Source organism: Microcebus murinus, chromosome 15 (genome assembly GCF_040939455.1).
Source record: "Microcebus murinus isolate Inina chromosome 15, M.murinus_Inina_mat1.0, whole genome shotgun sequence".
NCBI classification, from domain to species: Eukaryota; Metazoa; Chordata; class Mammalia; order Primates; family Cheirogaleidae; genus Microcebus; species Microcebus murinus.
Window position 1 is genome coordinate 46,826,851 of NC_134118.1, and position 26,442 is coordinate 46,853,292.

At 42.1% G+C, this 26,442-nt stretch overlaps 1 protein-coding gene across 1 annotated transcript; it reads right to left on the reverse strand.

The window, feature by feature from the left end:
• Positions 1-5,661: 5,661 nt before the first annotated feature.
• RAB33B (RAB33B, member RAS oncogene family) lies at positions 5,662-25,948 on the reverse strand. The gene is made up of 3 exons (XM_012766287.3): positions 25,413-25,948; positions 24,911-25,191; positions 5,662-7,106 (listed from the first exon to the last, which is right to left on the reverse strand). The coding sequence occupies exons 2-3, from the start codon at positions 25,157-25,159 to the stop codon at positions 6,666-6,668; spliced, it is 690 nt and encodes a 229-aa protein (XP_012621741.1). The 5' UTR covers positions 25,160-25,191; positions 25,413-25,948; the 3' UTR covers positions 5,662-6,665.
• Positions 25,949-26,442: the final 494 nt, after the last annotated feature.

The window sequence follows — 26,442 nt, forward strand, 5'->3', positions numbered from 1 at the left end:
CTTGCTTTTTTAGTTTTGTTAGGGCAGGTCCTAAATTAGCCCCACTACTAAGGTGATACCCGTCTGAGGATGATGCAGCAGGTATTACAAGGTCTTTCCACTCTGATTGGTGGGAATGCAAGCTATTCCCAGCACTGAGTAAGATCTGGATGTGATTCTTCACTCCTCATGGTTCTTGTCTGAGCCTTAGATGGATTCCTTCCTACATGTACAAATCAATATCCAGCAAAAGACTTGGGATGTTCTGTAATTCTCTGGTGCTCCCTCTCTATACAGCTCCCTCCTCTCTACGACTCTGCCCTTGGCTTCCCAAAACTCCAATCTTGGTCTTTTCAACTCAGCAAGACTTACCAGCATTCTGTCAAGTTTCTGCCTTCCCATACTACAGCCTGAAAACTACCTCCCAGGAAATAAGTTCATGCAATCATAGAACTCACCTCATTTCTTTTACCTTCTTTCTGGACAAGTCCAGAGCTGCCTTTTGTCCCACATCTAAAAACTGATGTTTCATATATTTTGTCAAAAATTCTAGTTGTTTAAAGCTGGTGAGTGGTTCAATCTCTCCATCTTGACCACATGACATGTAGAATAGTTTTGAGATACATTCTCAGAACACTTAATATCCCAACATTAATTTGTTGCATTAAGAGAGCAATAAAAAGATAAAATATCAAAAACCCTCTCAAGAAATGAGCAATATCTGCATTAAAAACAATCTCTAAAATGCTCCTGAGGGATACAAAAGAACAACAGAACAAAGTCTCAGCAGCATAAAGATAATTGACTCTCTTTCAGTTAATCTGAGATTTAAAAATGGGCCTAATGAAAACACTAACAGGATTTTTTTATGCTAGACTAGATCTTACACTGATTTTAAAGTCCCAGTGAAAAAATAAAAAAAGACAATAAAAATCTTAGAAAAGGGGAGCAAAAACTGGGAACTAATCCCACCAGATATTAAAATAATAAACTATATTAAAACATGTGGCACATGAATAGGAGATTAATAAGATAGCATAGAAAATACAGAAGTAAGCCCAAATATATAGAGAATTTAGTAAATGATTAAGTTGCAACCTTAAATTCAAGGAGAAAAGATTCAAAATATGGTGTCAGGCCGAGCAGGTGCCATCTGAAAAAAAGTTGGATCCATTATCTCATACCCTTCACTGAAATAAAATTTAGATAGATCACAAATTTATACATGGAAAAGAAAAAAGAAGAAACCATACAAGTAGTACAAGAAACCATATGAAAATTCTTATATTATCTCAGAACAAGATTAGTCTTTCTAATTATGACACAAAACCAAAGTCATGGAAAAGACTGCTAAGTTTCACTACATTAAAATTATTTTCATGCCAAAAACCATTATAAGCAGTGCCAATTAGCAAAGGACACACTAGAAAAATGAGTTAAAACTTGTATCACAAAAAGGGCTAACTTCCCCACTATACACAGTATCCCTACAAATCAAAAAGAGGAAAAAGACTGACAAAGGATATAAACACACAATTCAACAGGAAAGGAAATACAAATATAGCCATTAAATATAAAAAAATGCTCACAACTCTATTCATAAGAGAAATGCAAATTAAAACAACACTGAGATACCATTTTTCACCTATTGATTTACAAACATCAGAAACTTTGATAATATATAGAATATGTTGGGGAGTGTGTGAGGAAACAAGCACTCTTACTTGCTGGTGCAACCTCTAAGGAGGACAATTAGAAGTCCAAATGGCAAATGTACATACCTCTTATCTAGCAATGTCATCTATAGGAATTTGCCCTTTGGATATACTCACACATTTGAAAAGTGACTTCTGTAAAAGGATGTTCATTTCAGTAATGCTTGGGATAGCAAAAGATTGTAAACAACCTAAATGTTCATCAGTAGGGTGGCTGTCTAAATAATGGTCAACTAAAGGAATCCCATGAGGTCTAAAGAATAATGATAAAGTTTATGTATTTTAACATGAACTCATCTCTAGGATATATTGTTATATGAAGAAACACAACAAATTCATGGCATTAGTTGCTTGTGATGAGAAGAACTTTTCTTATTCTTTTAGATAATTTAATTACAGAAGATTTTTTATCTTTTTCTTAGAGTCTCAGAACATTCTTTAAATTACTAAAACAATTCAATTTTTGTCTTGGTTATGCATTCCATAGAATTAACAGAGTATAAAGAAAGCATTTCATTACTTCTCAGCTCCTCATTATTAGTTCTATTGCCTATTTTATCTGTTATGGCTATTGGTCTTAAGTGGGCATCTGAGTCTAGCCAGGCCAGTTAACAATCCATCTTAGAAATTTCAACTTGGGACTGACAGTCAGTTTGTTTCAAAGCTCAGAAGCAGTCAGTGGCCACATTTTCTGCCACTTAACCAGAAAAATGGAAAAATCCAGCTATAAAAGAGAGAATGGGCTGGGCGCGGTGGCTCACGCCTGTAATCCTAACACTCTGGGAGGCCGAGGAGGGAGGATTGCTTGAGGTCAGGAGTTCTAAACCAGCCTGAGCAAGAGTGAGACCCCGTCTCTACTATAAATAGAAAGAAATTAATTGGCCAACTAATATATATACAAAAAATTAGCCGGGCATGGTGGCGCATGCCTGTAGTCCCAGCTATTTGGGAGGCTGAGGCAGGAGGATCGCTTGAGCCCAGGAGTTTGAGGTTGCTGTGAGCTAGCCTGACGCCACTGAACTCACTCTAGCCTCGGCAACAAGGCAAGACTCTGTCTCAAAAAAAAAAAAAAAAAAAGAGAGAGAATGAAGGTGTGCAGAGAAGCTGAGCACAGAGTTAGGAAGTCAAGTGCTCAATCCCAACTCTTGAGTCCAGTCACATCCTTGTCTTCGAGCCCAGTGACACAAGGCAGACACCTTGTAATAAATAGGCTGGTTCAAACTGAGTTTCTGATACCTGCACCCAAGTCAGTACTGATCCCACTGCATATTGCAACTGTCTGACCACAGCCTACCTTGCTGGCTTCATTTCCCAGTGTTCTGACCACATGTCCATTCTCCCACATACCTACACTGGCCTACTAGCTATTCTCTCCAAATTCAATTCTACTCTGGAGCCTTGCAGTGCATTCACCCAGGATTCCTTTCCTCCCCAAGTGACATGGAGAATGCCTGACATCTACCTCAAGATGCAGCATAAATGTCCCTCCTTTGGGTGGCTTTTTGATGCTCCCCTGCATGCAAGTCACAGACCACTCCATTCTCTGTGCTCATTGTCCTTTGCATGATATGTGCTTCTTTGATTACATTTATCACATACTGTAGAATTCCTATTTGCTTATGTATTTTGTAAGTTCTTTAAGGACAGAGTCCTATTCTTCTATGTAGCTCCACTGCCTAACACAACTGGAGAACACATGGCAATAGTTGATAAATGACTGATAAATCAGGTTATTCAAACAAATCAAGTGAATTAGCCCTTGCCACACAGCCTCTGGCAAATTTGCCCCCAAAAGACACGACCAAACTTATTGCCTTAATATCTAAGGGAGCAGTCTTTCATGAATAACGTAATTTTGTATTTGAACACCAGAGTAACTTATATGTGAAATAAACTGATCAATGGAAGCAGTATCAACTTTAGAGGCCCCCAAAGCCCCAGTCCTCTAGGACCTAAATCAGTAATTGCAATCTTACACCTGAGATATACGTCATTTTTTCTTTCCCATAATTCTCTCAGTTTCTCATTCCACTGAATCCTTTTACTTCTAGATACATGTCAATCACTCTTATAGTATCTGCCATTTCACTGAAGCATTCTTGAACAAGTTGGGATACTAAACCACACAAACACAAAAGCTACCCTATCAGCTAACTTTAGTAGTGACCTCAAATGTATAAAGGAAAATAAATCCAATGGGTTGGATTTTATTTGTTTTTAAAAATGTTATATATATTGTCTGGAAACCAGGGAAAAAAAGAGATTCTTTGTTTTATTTTATACTCCACCCAGTAACCAAAGGAAATAAAAAACAAAAACAACACAAATTCTTTGTGGTAAAGCTGGTTTATTGAACTTCATGGAGGAAATGTAACATTGACACTATTTCATACCAAAACTTAACTTTACCTTAGATCTCATGAGGAAACGTGTATTAGCAATATACTTCCAATAAAGCATTGCCATTAATAGCTTACTACATTAGATTCTGCGGTAGTTTCCTTTGGTGTTTTCAAATTAAGACCTTTCCGAAACATATCTGATATTTCCAATTAAAGGTCGTAGTTAAAACAAATTCACACAGATTTACAAAATGGTATGATCTGTGCTTTAAAATGCTAATAATTATTTGTTAGTCACCATTTTGGAAGTGATTTGTCAACAGTTAATGAAATATTTTATAAATATTTTGGAATACATCTAAAAGCTTTATCCCCATTCAACTGATGAGTATGTTCTTTTTAAAAATAAAAACATACATATAAAAAATTAAAACAAATTGTTACAAATGAGATACAAATATTTTAAAATTAATAAATATTAAAGTGAAAAAAATAAGCCCTTTCACAAAACTGTAAAGAATACTACTAACTTCTTAAAAAAAGAAAGTTAAATTAATTTTTTTGAACCATAGTAACTAGTAAAAAAAAATATGCTTGGAAAGTCTATACATTTTTTTATCCCACTTTAGAAAATGTTTTGAAAAGCAATAAACAGATTCCCTTCTTTAGAAAAACTGTTACACCCATCACAATTACTATAGCTGTTATTATTTTACTACAAAAATAGTTACAAATCAATGTTAATTTAGATAAAAGTAAAAGTTTTTAATTTTTAATTCCAGCGTGATTAAGAAAAGTGGATTAATCTCCCTAAATGCAAATAAAGCCAATTTGAGCACTAGTATTTAAACTGAATAATAACCTCCTGTAATTATTACTTTCAATTCGTTCACTTAATATAATTATTTTGTCTTTATAGTTAAATTATCTAGTTAGGACTATCATTATAATGATTAAACAAAAATCCTAAACTGGATTGGATTATAGATTTTATTTCCCACTTTCTGAAAATTCTGTAAGTACAATCATCTTCTGGCTTAATTTCCTCTAAAATTATCAAGTACAGCAATCTATCAGAATTGTTAAGTGTGTATACTTCAGTTAAAGTTCATGGCTTACATTCCATTTATGTAAATAGCTGCATGTGCAAGGTTGCTATTTTCTATGTGCAAAGTCTTACATTCAAAATAAAAGTAGGGTAAAAAACTTCTTGAAATATTCTTTCCATCACTGAGGAATAGACAAGGTATTTTTCAATATCTAATTTATTGTTCATACTGAGGAGGAATAGCTTGTTGTGACCATAAAATGTAAACAGTTAAAAAAACTGATACAACACAATACTATTACAGAAATACATGTAGACTCGTAACAATTAGTGTTAGACCCTCAGAGGTATAATCCAAATGGATGTTAATTTGTTCATTCAGCATTTAGTCATTAAATTGATGGAGGTGAGGGGAGAGCAAGAGATACCATGCCAAATACACAGTTTGAAATTACTAAAAGCTAAAAACAGTCTCCTGTGGTAGCTAGGAACAAGGTTTACCTGTTTTCTCCTAAGTTACAACTCCTCAAATGCTTTTAATTACTTTTTCACTGTTTAAAGATATCAAAATAAAATATAAAGTACCTTTTTATGTCACTTCATTTGCCTTAAAATTTCTCTTATTTTTGCACATTTTAATAGAACTTAGTAAGAAAACAATACAAATTACTCTTTTAAAAATAAGAATGATTTTTATAGACCTGATTGATATTAATAAGAAATATCAAGTTGGGCATGGTGGTATGCACCTGTAATCCCAGCTACTCAAGAGGCTGAGGCAGGAGGATCACTTAAGCCCAGGAGTTTGAGACCAGCCTAGGCAACACAGCAAGACCCCTGTGTCAAAAAAAAAAAAAAAAAAAAAATCAAGCATCTAGAACATTGGAAAAGTCATTCTTTATGGACTGAGAACCAGAACACATTGTAGGCCTTCTTATCCCACTGGAAAATAAAGTCTTGGCTCTAAATATATACCAATAATAACACAATTAAATATTCTAATAAAACAAATAATGGCATATGACTGTAGTCCCAGCTACTCAGAAGGCTGAGGCAGGAGGATTGCTTGGGCCCAGGGTTCAAGGCAAGTCCAGGCAACATAGTGAGACCCTGTCTCTAATAAAAAACAAAACCAAAAAATCCCCCCCAAAACCAAAGAACAAACTCCATGGAGAGGCAGATACTAGTTTTTACCCTATTGGGAACACTTCCCTTTCAAAGGACATTCAAAGGTGTGTACTAAACACTTGATATTTTTTCAATCCCAGGAACACAGGACTGAATAGTTACTGACTCAAAATCTCATCATGCTCTCATTCAAAGCCTCCTTCATTGGGCAATGGAGAGATGTTCTGATTCATCCTATTTGCTTCATTTTCAATCTTACCTGAAAACCAACATTTTCCTTGTGTTGGCCCAGTGACAAACTTAAGTAGATACAAAATACAAAAGCATGACAATGACAAATGGTAAAGTGTCAGGACGATCCATTATAGTTGAGTTAAATCTTATGACTTATCACTGTCATACTTCAAAAGTGTTTCTTTAGTCAAAATTAGATAGTATAATGAAGACTGTTATTTAGCACCAGCACGTCATTGCAGGCTTTGGTTCAGGCTTCAGAATAATTCCATTATCAGGGGGTTGACTAAGCATTAATGGTTTGTGGCTCTTAAGCTTATGAGCCAACGTCATAAATATAGCTTCCACGTGGTCATTATCATTGGGGTTTTTAGCAGAGGTTTCAAACAAAGGCATACTGTGTGTGTCAGCAAATTTTTGTGCCAAGTCTGTGGGTACCTGAATGGCACTTCTCAAGTCACATTTATTTCCAACAAGAATCCGTGGTATATCACTGGCTAGCAAATGTTGTTTGCATTCCTCTATCCAAGATGGCAGGCTGTGAAAACTAGCCATGTTGGTCATATCATACACGAAGACAACAGCATGTACATTTCTGTAGTAGTGCTGTACCATGCTCTTTCTGAATCGTTCTTGTCCTGCTGTGTCCCATAACTGGATCTGAAAATGAAAAAAAAAAAGAGGAAAACTAAACATTTCATTCCAAATATATATATGTTGAAAAATGTAATCACTTCGCAAGGTCTTTAGTATTTTTTTTTTATTTCAGCATGTTATGGGGGTACAAATGTTTAGGTTACATGTGTTGCCTTTCTCCCCCCCCTCCCCCAGGAGTCAGAGCTTCAGGTGTGTCCCTCCCCCATACGGTGCGCATGGCACTCATTATGTATATATATAACCATCCCCTTCTCTCCCCCTCATCTGCCCGATGCCCAATAAATGTTTTTCCTATATGTCCACTTAAGTGTTGATCAGTTAATACCAATTTGCTGGTGAGTACATGTGGTGCTTGTTTTTCCATTCTTGGGATACTTTGATCCAGCAGACCCATTACTGGGCATCTACCCAAAAGAACAAAAGACACTATAAAAAAGACATCCGTACTCAAATGTTTATAGCAGCACAATTCACAATTGCAAAGATGTGGAAACAACGCAAGCGCCTATCAATACGTGACTGGGTTAATAAAATGTGGTATATGTATACCATGGAGTACTATTCAGCTTTAAGAAACAATGGTGATTGGTAGTGAAGGGGTAATTTAAAAAAATGAAAAAATAAAAAATAAATTACAAATTAAAAAAAAAATAATGGTGATATAGCACCTCTTGTATTTTCCTGGATAGAGATTGGAAAAGGATATGAATAGACATTTCTTCAAAGATATATAAATGGCTAATAAGTACATGAAAAGATACATTAGTCATCAGGAAAATGCAAATCAAAACCACGATGAAATACTACTTTACATGTAGTAGGATGGCCATAATAAACAAGATAGACAATAACAAATGTTGATAAAGATGTAGAAAAACTGGAACCCTGACACACTGCTGGGGAGGATGTGTTAGAGGCAAGGACCCTCAAAGACCCTCAACTCCCCTATGACTTGTCCTACGCACGGGCCTCGCCCTAGAAAAATTCCTAGGACAAAAACAACACCCCACCCTCCAGCTATAGCTCCGAAAAGAATGCGTTCCAAAATGCTCCAGGGTGTGCTAACTGCAATTGTTACCGACCACCTGCCAGGTTGGGGTCGAGTAATCAATCAGTCACAAACCTTGATACCGATAAGATACTGATTGGGGCTGATTAGCCCAAACCCAAGACTCACCCTCACCCCACTGCATTTTTTGTTTCTACTTCCTTGTTTCTGTATGCTTATAAAACCTACTAAGAACCTAAGTAAAGTAGACCTTGACAACCTTTTGCTTGGTCTCGTTCCTTTCTCTCGCCCATCTCTTTCAGGCACGGTCCCCCTTAACCCCACGAGTAACAGAAGGCCCCGAGGGCCGGGACAAGTGGCGCCCAACGTGGGGCTCGAGGTACGGACTTTTGTCGGATGACACGCGGTTTACAGACAGTTCTCCGGAGAATCCCTGAAGAGACCTCCTTTCTGCCGCTCACAGAATCAACGGTCTGGTGAGTAGATTTTTTACATTGTCATCCCATCGAGATGGGCCATTCTTTGTCTAAAGAGGCCGTTTTTATCAAGGATCTCAAGGCCTCGCTCAGAGAGAGAGGAATTAGAGTTAAGAAAAAGGACCTAGTAAAGATTTTTGTGTTCATTGATCATGCTTGTCCTTGGTTCATTGTTGGTGGACTTGAGATTCACCCACGCAAGTGGCAGAAGGTAGGCAGAGATCTAAACAATTTACTTCTGAATCAGGGCCCAGATGCCGTCCCTGTATCCGTTTTCTCCTACTGGGGACTAATCAGAGATATTGTTGAGGGAGCAGATTCAGACCCCAATAAAAAGCAGCTGCTCTCAGTAGCAGAATTCTGCCTCCGACCCGTGTCGCGGTCTGCTTCGAGAACATTTTTAGAGGCGTCCGGAGAGTCGGCTTTTCCTAATGATCCTGAGAGACCAACATGCCCTTCCCCTTGCCCCTCAGTTTGTATTAATATGCCCCCTCAGGACCCATCGGTTGAGCTCCAAACATCTAGGGACGAGCCCCCGGATTAGTAAGCCAGATACCAAGACCCTCTACCCTCCCTTACCCGAGGGTACAGCCCCTCATGCATTCAATTACCCGGTATTCAAGAGACAACCCCTCCGAGAGTCCCTCGACGCTGCAGAAGAGGCAACCCTCGAAGAGGGAGTGGCCTGATATCACGATCCCAAATGGCCTCCTCTTACCGCAGCACCCCATAGACCTCCTCATTACGCGCCCCAGATTTGCGCACCTTCGTTAATGCCTCCCCTTACAATGCCCTTACTTTTGCGTGCCAAAGAAGACTTAAGTCAAAGGGTTACGCAATTAAAAGATGTCTTACAACTTCAAAAAGAATTTACCCAGCTTTCCAAAGACTTGTCCTCCCTCCAAGATAAGCTTAAAGATTCGGTCTTCATTAGCCACCCACGTCATGAGACCGCCCAATTATATGCCACCTTAAATAAGAAATCCTTAAAGTCCTCCCATAAAGCCCTAGCATTCCCGGTAGTTACCCGGTCTAATAGGCGAGGAGACCCTGCCGCCCCTTCTTCCAGCCAGTCCCCGCTCCAAGATTCAGATAATGAGGATACGGAAGGGAGGGAAAGAGAAAGCGAGAGCGATGACCTCCCAGAAGAAACAGACTCAGAGCCCACTGAATTTCGCAGACTAAAGTTTAAAACCTTAAAAGAACTGAATTCTGCCGTTAGGGCGTATGGGCCCAATGCACCCTTTACCTATTCCCTCCTAGAGGCAGCCCCGGGGGGCGGCTACCTGCTCCCCGGAGAATGGGTCAAACTAGTACAGGCGGTCTTTTCTCGCGGACAGTTCCTCTCCTGGAAGGCCGACTTTCTCGACCGCTGTCAGACCACGGCTGCTAATAATTTAAAAAACCCCAATTCTGCATCTTGGACCCTTGAAAAGCTTAGCGGACAGGGGAAATTTGCCACTGAACAGCGCCAAAGGAGACTCCCAATTGGACTTTTGTCCCAGACCGCTGCAGCCGCCTTCGGCGCCTGGCGAACACTTCCCTCTACGGGATCTGTCCTTACTCCCCTGACAAAAATCACCCAGGGAGCTCAAGAGGGTTTTAGTGAATTTGTGGACAGGCTTTTAGAGTCTGCTGAACGAACCCTCGGACACGAAGATGAGAATAATAGGCTTATTAAACAGTTAGCTTATGAAAATGCCAACAGCACCTGTAGGGCCATTCTTAGAGGCAAACTCAAAAATAAAGACCTTAATGACATGATTAGAATGTGTAATGATGTTGACCCCTTTACCCATAAGGTATCACAGGCCGTGCAGCTTGCGGTTGGGGCCGCCATCCAAGGGACCGCGGCACAGAGGGACTGCTTTAAATGCGGTCAACCAGGGCACTTTGCGAGGCAGTGCTCCTTGGCCACCCCTAACCTCAGTGAGCCGCCAGGCAGGCCAGCCCAGCCCTCCTCCCTCTGTCCTCGCTGTAAGAGGGGAAAGCATTGGGCCAATCAGTGCCGCTCCAAGACTGATGTCTTTGGAAACCCCTTGGCCCCCTTTCGGGAAACGGCCTGAGGGGCCAAACCCGGGACCCCGTCCTATTCAATTTCAGTCGGCCTCGGGGAACAACCGACAACAGAGCCCTCAGACTTTAGACTCCTCCGAGCAACCACAGGGAGCGCAGGAGTGGACTTGTGTGCCTCCTCCGACACAATATTAAGACCTGAGGATGGTGTTCAAATTTTGCCCACTGGCTCCTTTGGACCCCCACCGGCCAACATGTTCTTTTTTATTCTGGGCCGAGCCTCCTCCACTTTTGCGGGACTCATAGTCCACCCCTCCATAGTAGATAGTGACTTTACCGGGGAAATTAACATCTTAGCCAGTGCGCTTACTGGCCCTTTGTATGTCTCTAAGGGACAGCGCTTAGCTCAGGCATTACCCTTGCCCCTTAATACATCCTTCCCAGCCATCGCCTCTAACCGAGGTGCTTCTTGCCCTGGCTCTTCTGATCTCTATTGGGTCCAAGCTATCACCAAAGAATGGCCCACCCTGCGGCTAAAATTAGATGGTAAACTTTTTGAAGGCCTTCTTGATTCAGGCACCGATTCCACGGTTATCGCCCAAGACGCCTGGCCTGATTCATGGCCACTGCAGCCTTCCCTTACGCACTTACAAGGTATAGGACAGTCTAGAGGTACTCTCCAGAGCTCAAAAATTTTGACATGTGAAGACTCTGAGGGAAACAAAGGCACCACTCAACCCTTTGTAGTCCCGAGCCTACCTGTTAACTTATGGGGGCATGATATCCTTGCACAAATGAATGTCATTATGTGCGGCCCCAATGAAGTTGTAGCCAGCCAAATGCTTAAACAGGGATTCCTCCCAGGACAGGGTTTAGGCAAAGAGGGTCAGGGACTAAGAGCACCCTTAACCACCCTCCCTAAGTCAGACAGATCAGGACTAGGGTTCAAAGACCATTTTTCGTAAGGGCCATTGATCCCCATGCACTTCAGGCAGATAAAATCACTTGGAAGAGTGACTCACCTGTCTGGATCGATCAGTGGCCCCTCCCGTCTAACAAACTAGCTGCAGCTACAGCGTTAGTGCAGGAATAATTAGCTGCCGGACACATAGAGCCCTCTACTTCACCATGGAACACCCCCATTTCGTCATTCAAAAAAGGACTGGCAAGTGGCAGCTGCTACAAGACTTACGGGCTGTTAACTAAACAATGGTTCCCATGGGGGCACTCCAGCCTGGTTTGCCTTCGCCCGTAGCTATCCCCAAAGGCTACTATAAAATAGTCATTGACCTAAAAGATTGCTTCTTCTCCATACCGTTGCACCCAGATGACTGCAAACGCTTCGCGTTCAGTCTCCCGGTAGTAAACTGTATAGGACCCTCTCCGCGCTTCCAATGGCGAGTATTACCTCAAGGCATGGCCAACAGCCCTACCCTTTGCCAAAAATATGTAGCTCAGACAATTGATTCCTTTAGAATTCAACATCCTCAGCTATATATAATTCATTATATGGATGACATTCTTTTTGCCAGAGCCGACGAGGCAACCTTACATCAAGTTACCATGCAGGTTGTCTCGGCCTTACAAGCTCGAGGCCTCCACTTGTCCCCTGAAAAAATTCAGGTCTGCCCCCTTCACCTGTTCCTAGGCTTTGAATTGTTCCCCAATAAGGTCCTCTCCCAAAAGGTGCAAATCAGAAAGGACTCTCTTCAATGCCTTAATGATTTTTAGTGCCTTCTAGGCGACATTAATTGGCTTCGCCCATATTTAAAACTCACCACAGGACAGTTAAAACCCCTATTTGACATCCTGCAGGGAGATGCCGATCCCACCTCTCCCCGCTCCCTAACTAAAGAAGGGCAGCAAGCACTTAATTTAGTCGAGCAGGCCATAAATGCCCAGGCCATTGGCTACTTCTCCCCCAATTCCCCCTTGTACTTTATTGTCCTCCCTACCCCCTTTTCGCCCATGGGACTCTTTTGGCAGGGCAAACCTCTCTTTTGGGTTCACCTGTCAGCTTCCCCCCCTAAAGTCCTTCCCACCTACCCTTACTTAGTAGCTAAGATTATTCGCTTGGGGCAAGAGAACTCCCTTAAGCTCTTAGGAAAGGATCCAGATATCATAATACTCCCTTACAATGCTTCTCAAATTCGGTGGCTAATACAAAATGATGATGACTGGGCAGTTAGCTGTACGTCTTTCCAGGGCAAACTAGATAATCATTACCCCCCTGATAAACTAATTCAGTTCCTCTATCGGACACCTGTAATATTTCCCAAAAAACCAAGAGTCTCCCCCATTCCAGGAGCCGTCTTAGTCTTTACCGACGGATCCTCCTCAGGCACCGCGGCCTATAGCATTAATGGCCAGGTCCGCAGTTTTCCCACCGGATTCTCCTCTGCTCAACTCGCTGAGTTAGCAGCCTTAGTCGCAGTCTTCAAAAACGTAGATCAGTCGCCATTTAACTTGTATACTGATAGTTCTTATGTTGCTCATGCTGTTGCCACTTTGGAAACTGTGCCTCATATTCGGCCCTCCAACAATACCACTCAAATGTTCCAGCAACTACAAAGACTCATTCCCTCCCGTTCTGCGCCCTTTTTTATAGGCCATATTCGCGCCCACACTGGCCTTCCTGGGCCTCTAGTCGCTGGAAATAATCTTGTTGATCAGGCAACCTGCGTTGGAGGCACAGTCCACACTATCACTGTTGAACCTGTTTGCGCTGCACGTCAAGCTCATAATTTATACCATCTCAATGCCCATACCCTCAGACTTAAATTCTCTATTACTAGAGAGCAAGCCAGAGAAATCGTCCGCCAATGCAGGGCTTGTTTTACCCATCTCCCTGAGCCACACCTAGGAGTCAACCCTTGAGGCCTGATCCCTGGGGAGCTCTGGCAAATGGATGTCACTCATTACCCCTCTTTCGGAAAGCTTAAATATGTACATGTCTCTATAGACACTTGTAGTGGATTTATCTTTGCTTCCCTACAAACAGGCGAAGCCACCTGCCACGTTATTAGTCATGTTATAGCCTGTCTCACCTCCCTCCCTCAGCCTAAAGTTAAGACTGACAATGGCCCGGGATATGTCAGCTCCAACTTCAAAAGCTTTTGTACTCAGCTAGGCATTAAGCATATTACAGGCATTCCATATAACCCTCAGGGCCAAGGTATTGTAGAGAGAGCTCATCAGACGTTAAAAAATACGCTCTCCAAACTACAATCGGGAGGAGGAATTTTGTACCCTTTGACAGGTAATTCCAAAACCCTGCTTAATCATGCCCTGTTCATTTTAAATTTTCTCACCTTTGACACCGCCGGTAAAACAGCTGCCGACCGCCTTTGGCATCCATCCACCACAGATACTTATGCACAGGCCTTATGGAAGGAGCTGCTTACAGGCAAATGGCTGGGGCCTGACCCTGTCCTCATATGTGGAAAAGGACATGCCTGCATCTACGATACCCAGGCAGGAAACGCCAGATGGCTACCAGAGAGAGCGATTAAGTTATATAACCCACCCAGGGAATCCCCTGAGAAGAATTCTTAATTCTGTTCTCTTCCAGAAATACAATGACTCCCCGAGAAAAGGCGCTGCCCCTCCTATGCCTGATTCTAGTCATGATCAAGAGCACCATCACAACCAACATCCATCAGATCTACAACTATACATGGCAGGTAATTAATGAGGCAGGAGACGTTGTTAATTCCTCCTCACGTCTCTCCGCCGTTATACCATGGGATCCATTAGAAATTGACCTATGCGTATTAGCTCTTGAGGCTAAAGACCCTGCGTGGGGCCTTCCCGCACTTTTCGCCCCTCAGCCAGCTCCTCCAACGACTGACTCCTCCCCAGGCTTTTGCTCCTCGGGAGCCGGACGCTCTGCGACAAAAGATAAAGACTTTTATGTTTGCCCAGGGGCCCACTGACCTTGTACCAACAACTACCAATGGTGGTTACACCCCTGACTTCTTTTGTGCTTCCTGGGGCTATGAGACCACCGGTGATGCCTACTGAAATCCCTCCTCTTCCTGGGATTATATCACCGTCAAAAAGCAGTTTCCCCGTCAAGCTCCTTCGTCCCCTTACGCCCCACAACCATCCACTGATCCTCAGTGTAACAACCAATGGTGCAACCCCCTGTTAATTTCATTCACCAAAGCTGGAAAAAAGGCTTCTTGGGATCAGTCCAGGAGATTTGAGTGGGGGCTTAGACTTTACAAATCTGGAAAAGACATTGGTCTCACATTTAAAATCAAATTAATTAAAAGCCTCCCCAGAGATCCTACGGTCGCAATAGGTCCTAACCACAACCTTCACCCACCTCGACCTCACAGTCCCTCCAGGGGCCTACCCTCCCCCCCAACTGTGTCCCCTTTTCCGTTTAGCACCTCCCTATACCGACCTACCCTGCCCGAGGGGCCCCCCTCCTCTGCAGAACTAATTCTCACCTTAGTCAATGCCTCTGTCAGGACCATCCGAGAGGCCAATAATTCAGAATATCAAGAGTGTTGGGTATGCTACTCCCCCCGGCCTCCCTTCTATGAGGGTGTCGCTACATTTGGTAAACTATTATTTACTAACGACACCAGCAAACTCAAATGGGGCCTAGAGACCCATGATGGCCTGACACTCAGCCAAGTCACAGGCCTAGGCCTTTGCCTTCTTGGCCCAAAAATGCTCCCCCCCCCCCCGCACCCTTAGAGAAAATATGCAGTCAATTACTGTCAACTCCACTTTTCAGTATATTCAGGCATCTTACACCTCTTATTTTGCTTGTTCTTCCGGCCTTACCCAGTATGTAGTCACTGCAACGTTCCTTGAGCATAGAGAATATTGTGTGTTAGTCATGCTCTTCCCCAGATTCACTATACGTCCTGCTGACGAATTGCTTAAATTTTGGGAGCATGGCACCACAATGCCCCGAGAAAAGAGAGAGCCCATCACGGCCATAACACTCACAGTTGTTCTAGGCCTTGGTGCCACAGGGGCTGGAACAGGCATAGCCTCTCTAGTCACCTCCAACCAGCAGTACCTGCAGCTCTCTGCTGCCATCGATAACGATCTCCGAGAGCTACAGCAGGGCCTAAAATATCTCAAAGAATCCCTCGCTTCGCTTTCTGAGGTAGTGTTGCAAAATAGAAGAGGTCTAGACTTAGTGTTCCTCCAAGAGGGAGGTTTGTGCGCAGCACTTAAAGAAGAATGTTGCTTTTACGCAGACAAAACAGGTCTGGTAGAAGATAGCATTGAGAGAGTTAGACAGAGCCTAGAAGATAGAAAAAAACGGAGAGAACAAAGTGAGGCATGGTATCAAAATTGGTTTTCTACATCCCCCTGGCTATCCACATTGCTTCCCAGTGTCTTAGGGCCGCTTGTAGGTTTTCTGTTGCTCCTCACTTTTGGGCCTTGGGCATTCAAAAAACTAACTGATTTTGTCAAGTCACAGGTAGACGCAGCCACACAAAAATCGGTCTCCGTGTTTTACCAACGGCTAGAACTAAGAGGCTCCAGAGAAGACCTCCATGAAGAGTCTCCCAACACACCCACTGAAGGTCTAAATTTTTCAAACCTTGCCTCAGACATGGAACGCAGTTGGTTCCAAAGGCTGTGGAGACACCCATGACGGGATTATCGCGATGCCGTGTACCAGATGCACACCCCGCCAGCAGTGAGGTAACTTCATGACGGGAATATTGTAGGTCCATGCCCGGGGGCACACTTCATAATCAGAAGTGCCGGAGCTGGATGCCACCTACATAGCCTAAGACAGAGGCCTCACCTTCACGTTTATCGCCCGATCTTATATTTGGGGTGCTGGTCTCGGAAGCCCATCGCGTAGCCTAAGACAGGCTCTCCACCAACCTATATAAATCTCCCTCATATTCATAAAGAGAGGGGGAGATGTTAGAGGCAAGGACCTTCAAAGACCCTCAACTCTCCTATGACTTGTCCTACGCACGGGCCTCGCCCTAGAAAAATTCCTAGGACAAAAACAACACCCCACCCTCCAGCTATAGCTCCGAAAAGAATGCGTTCCAAAATGCTCCAGGGTGTGCTAACTGCAATTGTTACCGACCACCTGCCAGGTTGGGGTCGAGTAATCAGTCACAAACCTCGATACCGATAAGATACTGATTGGGGCTGATTAGCCCAAACCCAAGACTCACCCTCACCCCACTGCATTTTTTGTTTCTACTTCCTTGTTTCTGTATGCTTATAAAACCTACTAAGAACCTAAGTAAAGTAGACCTTGACAACCCTTTGCTTGGTCTCGTTCCTTTCTCTCGCCCATCTCTTTCAGGCACGGTCCCCCTTGACCCCACGAGTAACAGAAGGTCCCGCGGGCCGGGACAGGATGTAAACTAATACAGCCATATTGGAAATCAGCTTGGTAGTTCCTCAAAAGTTAAACAGAGTATTATTCAGCCATAGAAATCAATGATGTATTGATATATGCTACAATGCAGATGAATTTCCAAAACATTAAAGTGAATGAAACTAAACACAAAAGGTCATATATTGTATGATTCAATTTATATGAAACATCTAAAATAGATAAATCCATAGAAACAGGATACAGACTGGTGGTTGCCAGGGGCTGGGGAGGAGGAGAAACTAATGAGTAGAAGGGTTTTACTGAGTAATGATAGATATATTTTGTCACTAGACAGAAGTAGTTGTACAATATTGTAAACATACTAAATGATACTGAATTATTAACTTAAAAATATTTAATTTTGTTATTTGAATTTCACCTCAATAAAATATTAGGAAAATAAAAGTCAGAGAGGTACCATATGACCCAACAATTCTATTATTAGGTACATACCCAAGAGGAATGAAAACATATGTTCACATAAAAATTTTTATAAAAATGTTCATGGCAGCATCATTCATAATAGCCAAAAGGTGAAAACAACCCAAATATTCATCAAATGATGAATGGACAAATAAAATGTGGTATAACTATACACTGGAACATTATTCAGTCATAAAAAAAGAAAGAATGAAGTAGCGACACATGCTACAACATGGAAGAATCTTGAAAATTTTATGTTAAGTGAAAGAACCAAGACATAAAAGGCCACAGATTGTATGGCTCTATATAAAATGTCCAGCATAGGCAGATCCATATGGACTAGTAGATTAAGGGTTTGAGGGAAGGAGAAGAAATGAGGAGTAACTTGCTAATGGGTATGGGGCTTCTTTTTGAAGTAATGAAATGTTCTGGAATTAGATAGTGATGATGGTTGCACAGCCTTGTGAATAGACTAAAAACCACTGATTGTATATTTTAAAAGGGTGAACTTTGAATTTTATGGTATGTCAATTATATCTCAATTTTTTAGAATTAAGAAAAACCTTCAAACTCTATCTTTAGCATTTTGAAAAATACTGTGGCAATAAATTGGATGACCCACATAAAAGCTGTCCGAAGAAACTAGAGCTGATTTTTTTCTCTTTTAATAACATTTCCCATAGCCCAGGTATTCAAACATAACCTCATTGGTGAAGAATGATTTATAATGTTTTAAGCAAAGTGTAGTCACAAGTTAAATAAATAAAAAGCACACAGAAAGGAAATATAACAAAATATTAACAGTGGTTTTCTTTAAGGCAATTTCCCTCTTTATTTCTACTTTTCTGTTTTCTATAACATGCATTTCTTTTATAAAAACAAACTCAATTAAAAAAATAATAATTATACAGAATTTTGGCCTGCCTCAAAGAATCGTGGAGGTCCTCAACAAATGTAAGTGGGAAGGATAAGGAGTCTTAACTCTAAGAAAACCTCTGGGTTTGGGACAGGGCTGGATCAACAATATTCCTCTTCCCGTTAATCCTATTCAAAATTCTGTGTTCTAATTATATTATACCAAGACTTCCAGAAAAAAAAACCAAGAGGTATGAAACAACTCTTCGCACTTTATTAGAGACAGCCATAAAAGTAATTAGTAAGTTAATGAGGCATTTACAAAAGCATATTTTCAAAGAAGCTTCAACTAAATCGGGTGAAGGCTTATGGCTACTGCTGCCTTCCAGTGGGGAAGGAGCAGTGAGAGACTCAGTCAGGTAAGACAAGTAAACTAATAAAAACTGTTTTAGCCTAGGGAAACTTTGAGAGAAACAGACAGAAAGAAAGACAGAAAATAGGTGGAGAACAAATATTAGATAGTTTTGAAAACTTGAGGTTTAGTATGAGCAGAGCAGTTCATGATGTCTAAAAAAGAAGAAAGAATGATACCTTGGAACCTAAGGAAGTGACACACTTTTTTCTGCTGAATGTTAAATTAGGAAACATTTTCAGAGCAATTTTTCTCAATAAATATCTTAAGAAAAATGGCTAATATATGTTCACATATATATGACTCTCATTTTAAACATTATAAAGACAACATAAAATATACTTCCTTTATAATATTTCATGAACCTCTACTTTAAATTCCAATGTCAAGTTCCAACAAAAATGGCAATCTAGCTATTGCTAAATCCTAATAGATTCTTGTTGCTCATGAAAGTCTTTAGTAGTTTTATTACCCAAAAATGACTTTAAATTTAAAACTCCTTTTGCTTTACCTAAAATGTTAAAAATATTAACTGAAATGATCTTTCCTTCCCTGATTAGTTATCAAATTTCCTTTTCCCTTGTCCTCCCAAAGAACACATTTTTACTTTTTTTTGCTTCTAAGCAGCACACATAAAATACCAACTATAGAAGATTAACTACGTAAGAGCTTCTATTAACAACATAAGTTGTAAATCCACATCATAACTGGTATTAGTAACAACTCAAAAATAGATGTCTTTTTGCTTTTGATATGTGGAGTAGAAATGTGTACATCTAGTGTACAAAACCAAACGACAAATTTTTAAAATAAATTTAGCTTGCTAACAAGGAGAAATGATGAATTTTTGTGACTATTTGAAAGGAAAACTTTCTTTAAAATGAAGAATTTAATTATAGTATAATGAAAGGAATAAGGAAGATCGCAAGCAGTGAAAGGACACAAAAGCAAGAGTTGTAATCCCAGCCACGCAACCACTCTGTGTGACTTCGATCCAGTCATATCTTTCAAAAGGTTTAATCTTAAAACCAGGGCTGATACAATATTATAGGTTCATCTTTTTAAAAAAATTAGTTATTGCCTTAAAGCAAAAAATAAACACAATTTGGGAACAGCAGCAATCTTAGCTATCCCCTCTCCTATCTTTTTTCTGCTTTTCTTTTTTAATTACTGTCTCCCCTGAAAGAATGAGCATTTATTCTTAAACTATTAGTATTTATTTGGGCCTCAGACACTCCAAGTACATTCCAGGCATTATGCTAAGTCCTTTACATTTAAAGTATGCAACCCTATATAATAATTACCCAATCTTGTAAATGAGGAAATTGAGGTCTATCAAGGTGAAGTAATTCACCCAAGAACACAAAACTAGTAAGTCTTACAGCCAGAATTTAAACTTGGGCTACCTTTACTGACTCTGTAAACACATATTGTTTTCCCCAGCCTATTCCTACTTCTGTTAACAGTACCCCATTTTCCTGAATAAGACTAAGACCTAATAAGGGAAATAAGATACATGCATAATACAATGAGATAGAGATCATTTAAAGGTTCAGGTAAGGTGCTAAAGGGGGTTCCATAGAAGAAAGAAGTAAAGTGGAGAGAAGGAGGAGAGGGGAGATTCTTGCTAGAGATGCACTAAGTTAAATAAGGAAGAATCACATATGGCAAAATATGAGAAGGGGGAATATTCCAACTAAAGAGTGGGAAAAAAGTGAGGGAAAAAACATAGGGATCAGCAAATAATTGGCTGGACTATAGGATACTTGAAGGAAATTAATGGCAAAGTTAGAAAAGCAGTCTGGTATAAGATGAAGGAAGGCTTATGCTAGTTTTAAAAATTAGAACTTTATAATATAATGTAGAACCATCCAGGGCATCTGAGTAGGGAGATAAATCTCCCTGAGATCCAACACTAAGCCAACATTTTGGCAACAATGTACAAAATAGATTAATTGAGGACTAGGAGTGGGAAATCAGTTGAGCTACTATAACAAATCAAAGAAAGGTTAAAAAAAAAAAAAAGAGAGAGATGAACTAGAATTTTGAAGACTGGATGACTGAGAGAAATTATGCCAGTAGAAAAACAACTGGACTTAGGAACAAAGAAGAGGGGTGACACCACAAGGATGACATCAGCACAGCCTATGTGAATTTTGAATTCCATATGATTTTCATGCCTCATAAAATCTTAAGATTTTTCCCCAACCATTAACAAATGTAAAAATCATTCTTAAATAGTATGTCATACAAAAATAGGAAGATGATCATTTCTGGCCCTGAACATAGTCTGCTGACCCTTGCACTGAGTTGTAATTCCTTGTCTTGTTCCCAGCAATTATATTTGATTTACCAATGTGAGGAGAGGTCTCTGATTATTTTCCTTTAGTTAATATTAACATCTTGTACTTAACATGGCAAAATTTTACTTCCACTTCTGCAAATAAGTAAGCTACTGAATGTTCAAGTAGGAACTGCTGACCGCTAATGGGAGGAGGCACTAAATCCAACACTAGGCTTTAAATGACTCCATTGGTGTATCTGCCATTGTAAAATGACTGTGTGAAAGGAATACAGCTGGTCACAAAGGGGACACATGCACAAGGAAGAAGCATAAGGATCAGAGTTGGGAGTTTCAATTTAAAAGTCAAATGTATTTCTATTTAAGGAATTGATTTTATAATTTTATTCAACTTCCAAAATTTGCAAACAAGATTTTCCTTTTCAATTATACATATGTAGTGCTTAGGAATAGATTAGCATATATAGACTTTCTTACATTTCATAAAACATTTTAACTGATTCTGAAAGGGCACTAGTTTAAGTCATGCTCTCTGAAAATTTTCCAGTCTATAATTATCAAAACATTTAAGACAATATCTCATTTTTATCAAACAAATAATGTCTACAATGTCATTTTACTAGTAAAGTAACAGAACTTTCCAGCTTTCAGACGAAAAATCTGGAAAAAATGTCCTTTTAAATCAGGCTCATGGCTGGACGTGGTGGCTCACGCCTGTAATCCTAGCATTCTGGAAGGCCGAGGCAGGAGGATCGCTCGAGGTCAGGAGTTTGAGACCAGCCTGAGCAAGAGTAAGACCCCGTCTCTACTAAAAATAGAAGGAAATTAGTCAGACAACTAAAAATATACGGAAAAAATTAGCCAGGCATGGTGGCGCATGCCAGTAGTCCCAGCTACTCAGGACGCTGAGGCAGAAGGATTGCTTGAGCCTAGGAGTTTGAGGTTGCTGTGAGCTAGGCTGACGCCACAGCACTCCAGCCCGGGCAGCAGAACAAGACTTTGTCTCAAAAAGAAAAATAAAAAATAAAATACATAAATCAGCCTCATAATTTCCCAAAGATATATGAACACAATATGAGCATTTCAGGAACACTTAAGATGTATTACAGGTTAACAAAAAAGCAGCAGCACATAGAATCAAGCTCTTTATATCACTTGTCAGTTTTTTTTTTTTTTTTTTTTTTTGAGACAGAGTCTCGCTTTGTTGTCCAGGCTAGAGTGAGTGCCGTGGCGTCAGCCTAGCTCACAGCAACCTCAAACTCCTGGGCTGCAGTGATCCTTCTGCCTCAGCCTCCCGAGTAGCTGGGACTACAGGCATGCGCCACTATGCCCGGCTAATTTTTTTTATATATATATCAGTTGGCCAATTAATTTCTTTCTATTTATAGTAGAGACGGGGTCTCGCTCTTGCTCAGGCTGGTTTTGAACTCCTGACCTTGAGCAATCCACCCGCCTCGGCCTCCCAAGAGCTAGGATTACAGGCGTGAGCCACAGCGCCCGGCCCACTTGTCAGTTTTTTAAAAAGGTATATTTTAAAAATTAAGTTTTGTGGGTTTTTTTCATTTCCAGCATAGCTATATCTTTTTCTACTATAGAAATCTCAGAACATTTCTGTAGTCATTTCAACCACAATAAAAAAAATCTCCCTCAAGTCTTAGAGTTGGTGGCACAAGTCAATAGCTAGGATCTTAGAAGAAAAAGAATCTCAGTGTCCAGGTCTCGATCAATATAACAGGTTAAGCTGAAGCTCAGGAGAAATAATCCCAGAAAAAATGTTTTCTCCTCACTCTTCACACCCAGAAGGATCAACTCTGTGCTCCCAAATTCCTCACACCTGTGGTTCTGGCTTGTCATGGCCAGCTCTCACTCCAGTAGTTAAATATTCTACTTGACACAATGCATACGCTTTGTATTTTTTCAATGTTAGTAGGCTTTTAAATTTGTACTGGAGTCGTCTGTGATATTTAAGTATAAATGGCAACCCAGGAACAGGTCAAGAGCCCTCAAATCCCAACTCCTCTCCCGCCCCCATTCTACCTTTTTTTCAAATTTCCTGCTTCCATTTTTTTTTTTTTTTTAATTTCTCTCCCTTTCAGCTCTCTACCTATACCGTCCTTTATCTCTGCTTTCTTCTTTGGGTGCACAACTGCAGAACTAATGGTGCCAAAGAGGCAAATAATGTTAAGCTGTCAGGAAAGACAATCTTTGCAAGGGCACCAATTATGAACCAGGTGCTTTACATATGTTCTCATATAATCTTCACACCAGCCTGATAAGGTATCATGATCCCGATTTTTCAGAAGAGAAAACAGACTCTTAGAGGTTAAGGAATCTGCCTAAGGGCCAGGGTGACCAACTATCTCAGATTGCCCAAGACTGAGGGGCTTCCTGAGATATGAGACTTCCAATTTTAAAACCTAAATAGTTCTCAGGCAAAGCTGGTCACCCTACTAAGGACACACAGCCTGTTCTTACTTTTTCATGGATTCAGATTTGAACTTAGGTTAGCTAGGCTCCAAAACCCAAGCACTTTCTTCCAGAACTGCTTCTCCCAAACTAAAATCCCCCTCAAACTTCAAAAGCCCCATCATTTTCCTTCCCCACAGGCTTCTGGGACTAACCTAATTCTGGTGAAAAATGTTCAGCCTCTTTTTATTCTATCTTTTCTTCTGCAAAGTATACAAATCTTTCTTAACTCCCTAATACAGTGTACCCAAAGGACCACCATGAGGAGCCTCTATGGGACAATGAAATAGTAAACTGAAATATTAAAAGGTAAATGCACCTATAGAAGGGTTTTCTTTTAACTCATTTTATTTCTCCTTTACCATCATTAGCATTAAAACCCCTTGGGGTGGAGAGCAATGATTAGGGAACTGAGAGATACACTGTTCCTGCTTCAAAGATACAAGAGTAGGAATGACTACAGTAAACCAGTCCCTCCACCCCTTACCCTACCCAGGGACTGAAGTAAAGATGAATACTAATTTAAAGCAAAGAAGTAAAAGCAGTAGTATAAGGAAGACTGGGCAGTTCCTAGGGTCCACATGTTGTTATAGGGCGGTATCAGCAGGTGGCATTTAGTGGTGGCTTGCAATGAAGAAGTGTATCTAAGATTTATACCATCAGTAGGCCTCAGCCTTGTCATTGATCCTCATTCTCCAGTGTCCCCATTTGAATGTCTTAGAACCCAGCCCTGGCCTGGAGCCTACTACCTTCTCCACTATTGCTCAGTGTCCCCAGCCTCAAGAGCCACCAATAATGATGTAAAGGGAAGAAAGAATTGGGAGAGGGTCTGAGGCGGCATCAAGAAAGAGATGTGCCTTTGGCAACCCAAGTATGAACTATCATATATAGAATCTTTCTGCAAGAAAAAAGATTTTTCTAAGCAAGTCAATGTCATACAGAAACTACAACAGCAAAACTGTATGCAAGAGAATACCTAAGTACTTCCTCAAAGGCAATGGGCTTTACTTCCACAATACCTAGGGCAGTGCTCCAATGAATGTGTAATAAATATTGATTAAATGCATTTTCCATGCTTGAGAAATTCCACTGTTTTTCCTTCAGTCATATTTCACTGACTCCCAGCACATGAGACAGACACAGCCAGTGAGTCAGTGGACTACACTCTCGCTACTCAAACTGTGGTCCATGGGCTAGCAGCATCTGCATCATCATCTGGGAGCTTTACCAAATCATAATCTGTATTTTTAAAAACAAGATTCCCAGGTAAATCGCATGCACATTAAAGTTTGAGAAACACTGCCTTAGAAGTTTGCCGTATACAAATCCTTCCAATCCCCAACTCCAATCTCCACATCAGCGTGAGGAAAAATGGAGCGACAGCCCAGCCTATGATAGCCAACAGCAGGATTGAGACACTTGTCATCCCGGGAGTCCATCCTCACTGACAGCCCCCGTCCGCTCACCTTGATGCGCTCCCCATCAATCTCCACTGCTCGTTCTCGGAAATCCACCCCGATCGTGGCCTCGGTGCGGTCGGGAAAGCGGCCAGCGCAGAAGCGGTAGGTCAGGCACGTCTTGCCCACATTGGAGTCGCCGATCACGATTATCTTGAAGATGCGCGAGCGGGCCGGAGGCAGGAAGCCCGGTGTGCCAGACGCCGCACCGCTGGACGAGAAGCTCGCCTCGAGCGACGACTCCATCTCCGAAGCCATTCTCCGGACCCGCCCCAAGCTGAGGCGGAGGACTGGAGACGCAGAAAGGATGAGGATTACGCCACCGCGAGCCAGTGCGCGCAGCTCGCCACTTCGGCTGCGCAACGCCCCAGGAGCCCCCACCGCCCGCCCGCCGGGCAGCGCGCGTGCGCACCTTCTCGCCCCCGCCCCGCACAGGTGTGGCGCCCACCCGCCGACCCTCCGCCCGCCTGCAGCCCCACGCTCGCCGTCACTCGCGCCGGCGCCCGTCTACCTGGGAAGACGGGGGGCCGGCCGGGGCCTGACAGCGGCGGGGACGGCCAGCCTGCCGGGCGGCTGAGCGGCAGGCCCCAGGCCCGGCACCCAGGCTGACTCGGCCCCGCCACGTCCAAGGTTCCCGCCCTCTGGAGGAAGCCGCGCAGCCGCTCTGGGGGCGGGGAGAGAAAACAGCCGAAAGGAAGGAGGTGCCACAGGCGCGCTCTCGCGAGAGGGCCGGAGAGCCGCCTTTGACGGCGGCGTGTGCCTGGGGAGCCGCGGTTAGGACGCAGGGAGGCTAGCGCGCCCGGCGCCGTGTCCACGTATGGTTGGGTCTGCCCCGGGCCGAGCAGAAGTCAGGTTCCCTCGGCTTGCAGCTGAGGGCCGTGGCTTCGGCTGCGCCCACCACCGCCTGCTCGCTAAGCCGCGGGAGTTGGGACAGCGACAGGGGATGAGTAGGGTGGGGCGCGAGCCATCGCCGAGCGCCAGCCCGGCGCGGGGCGCCCTTGAAGGCGAGGTCTGGGCCGCACTGACCTTTGCAGCCTGAGGGCTTGGCGGGCGCGTTGCCGTCCGCGAGTTCGAGGCCGCCTACCGCCCAGGCAGCCGAGGCCACGTGAGAACATCCGCGGGACTACAGGGCCCAAGGCTCATTCGGCTAATGTCCCCAGCCCCAAAAGTACAGCACATCAGATGTGGGGCTCTTGGGGGACTTGAACCCGGGCGTTGTTAACTAGATGCTTCTGGTGAAAATAAACCCGTCATTCCTTAGTTATATGTCTGAGTGAGGAGGATGTGGTTAAATATCACTGAGCGCACTTAGAGCTGTCTTTGTCAACCTGAAGAAAATATTAATAGATGAAACCAGCCAACCTTAAAGAATGTCTGTGAATTCTTCTGAGGAACATATTGCCATACAAAAAGTCCCAAATGTGTTAACATATTGTTTTTTGTTAAAAGCTTTGTTTTCTAATGACAAGACTTCATTTTATGTTTGAACAGAAGGATATGTCTTTGGAAAAATCAAAGAATTTCTCACCAGGTTTAATGTG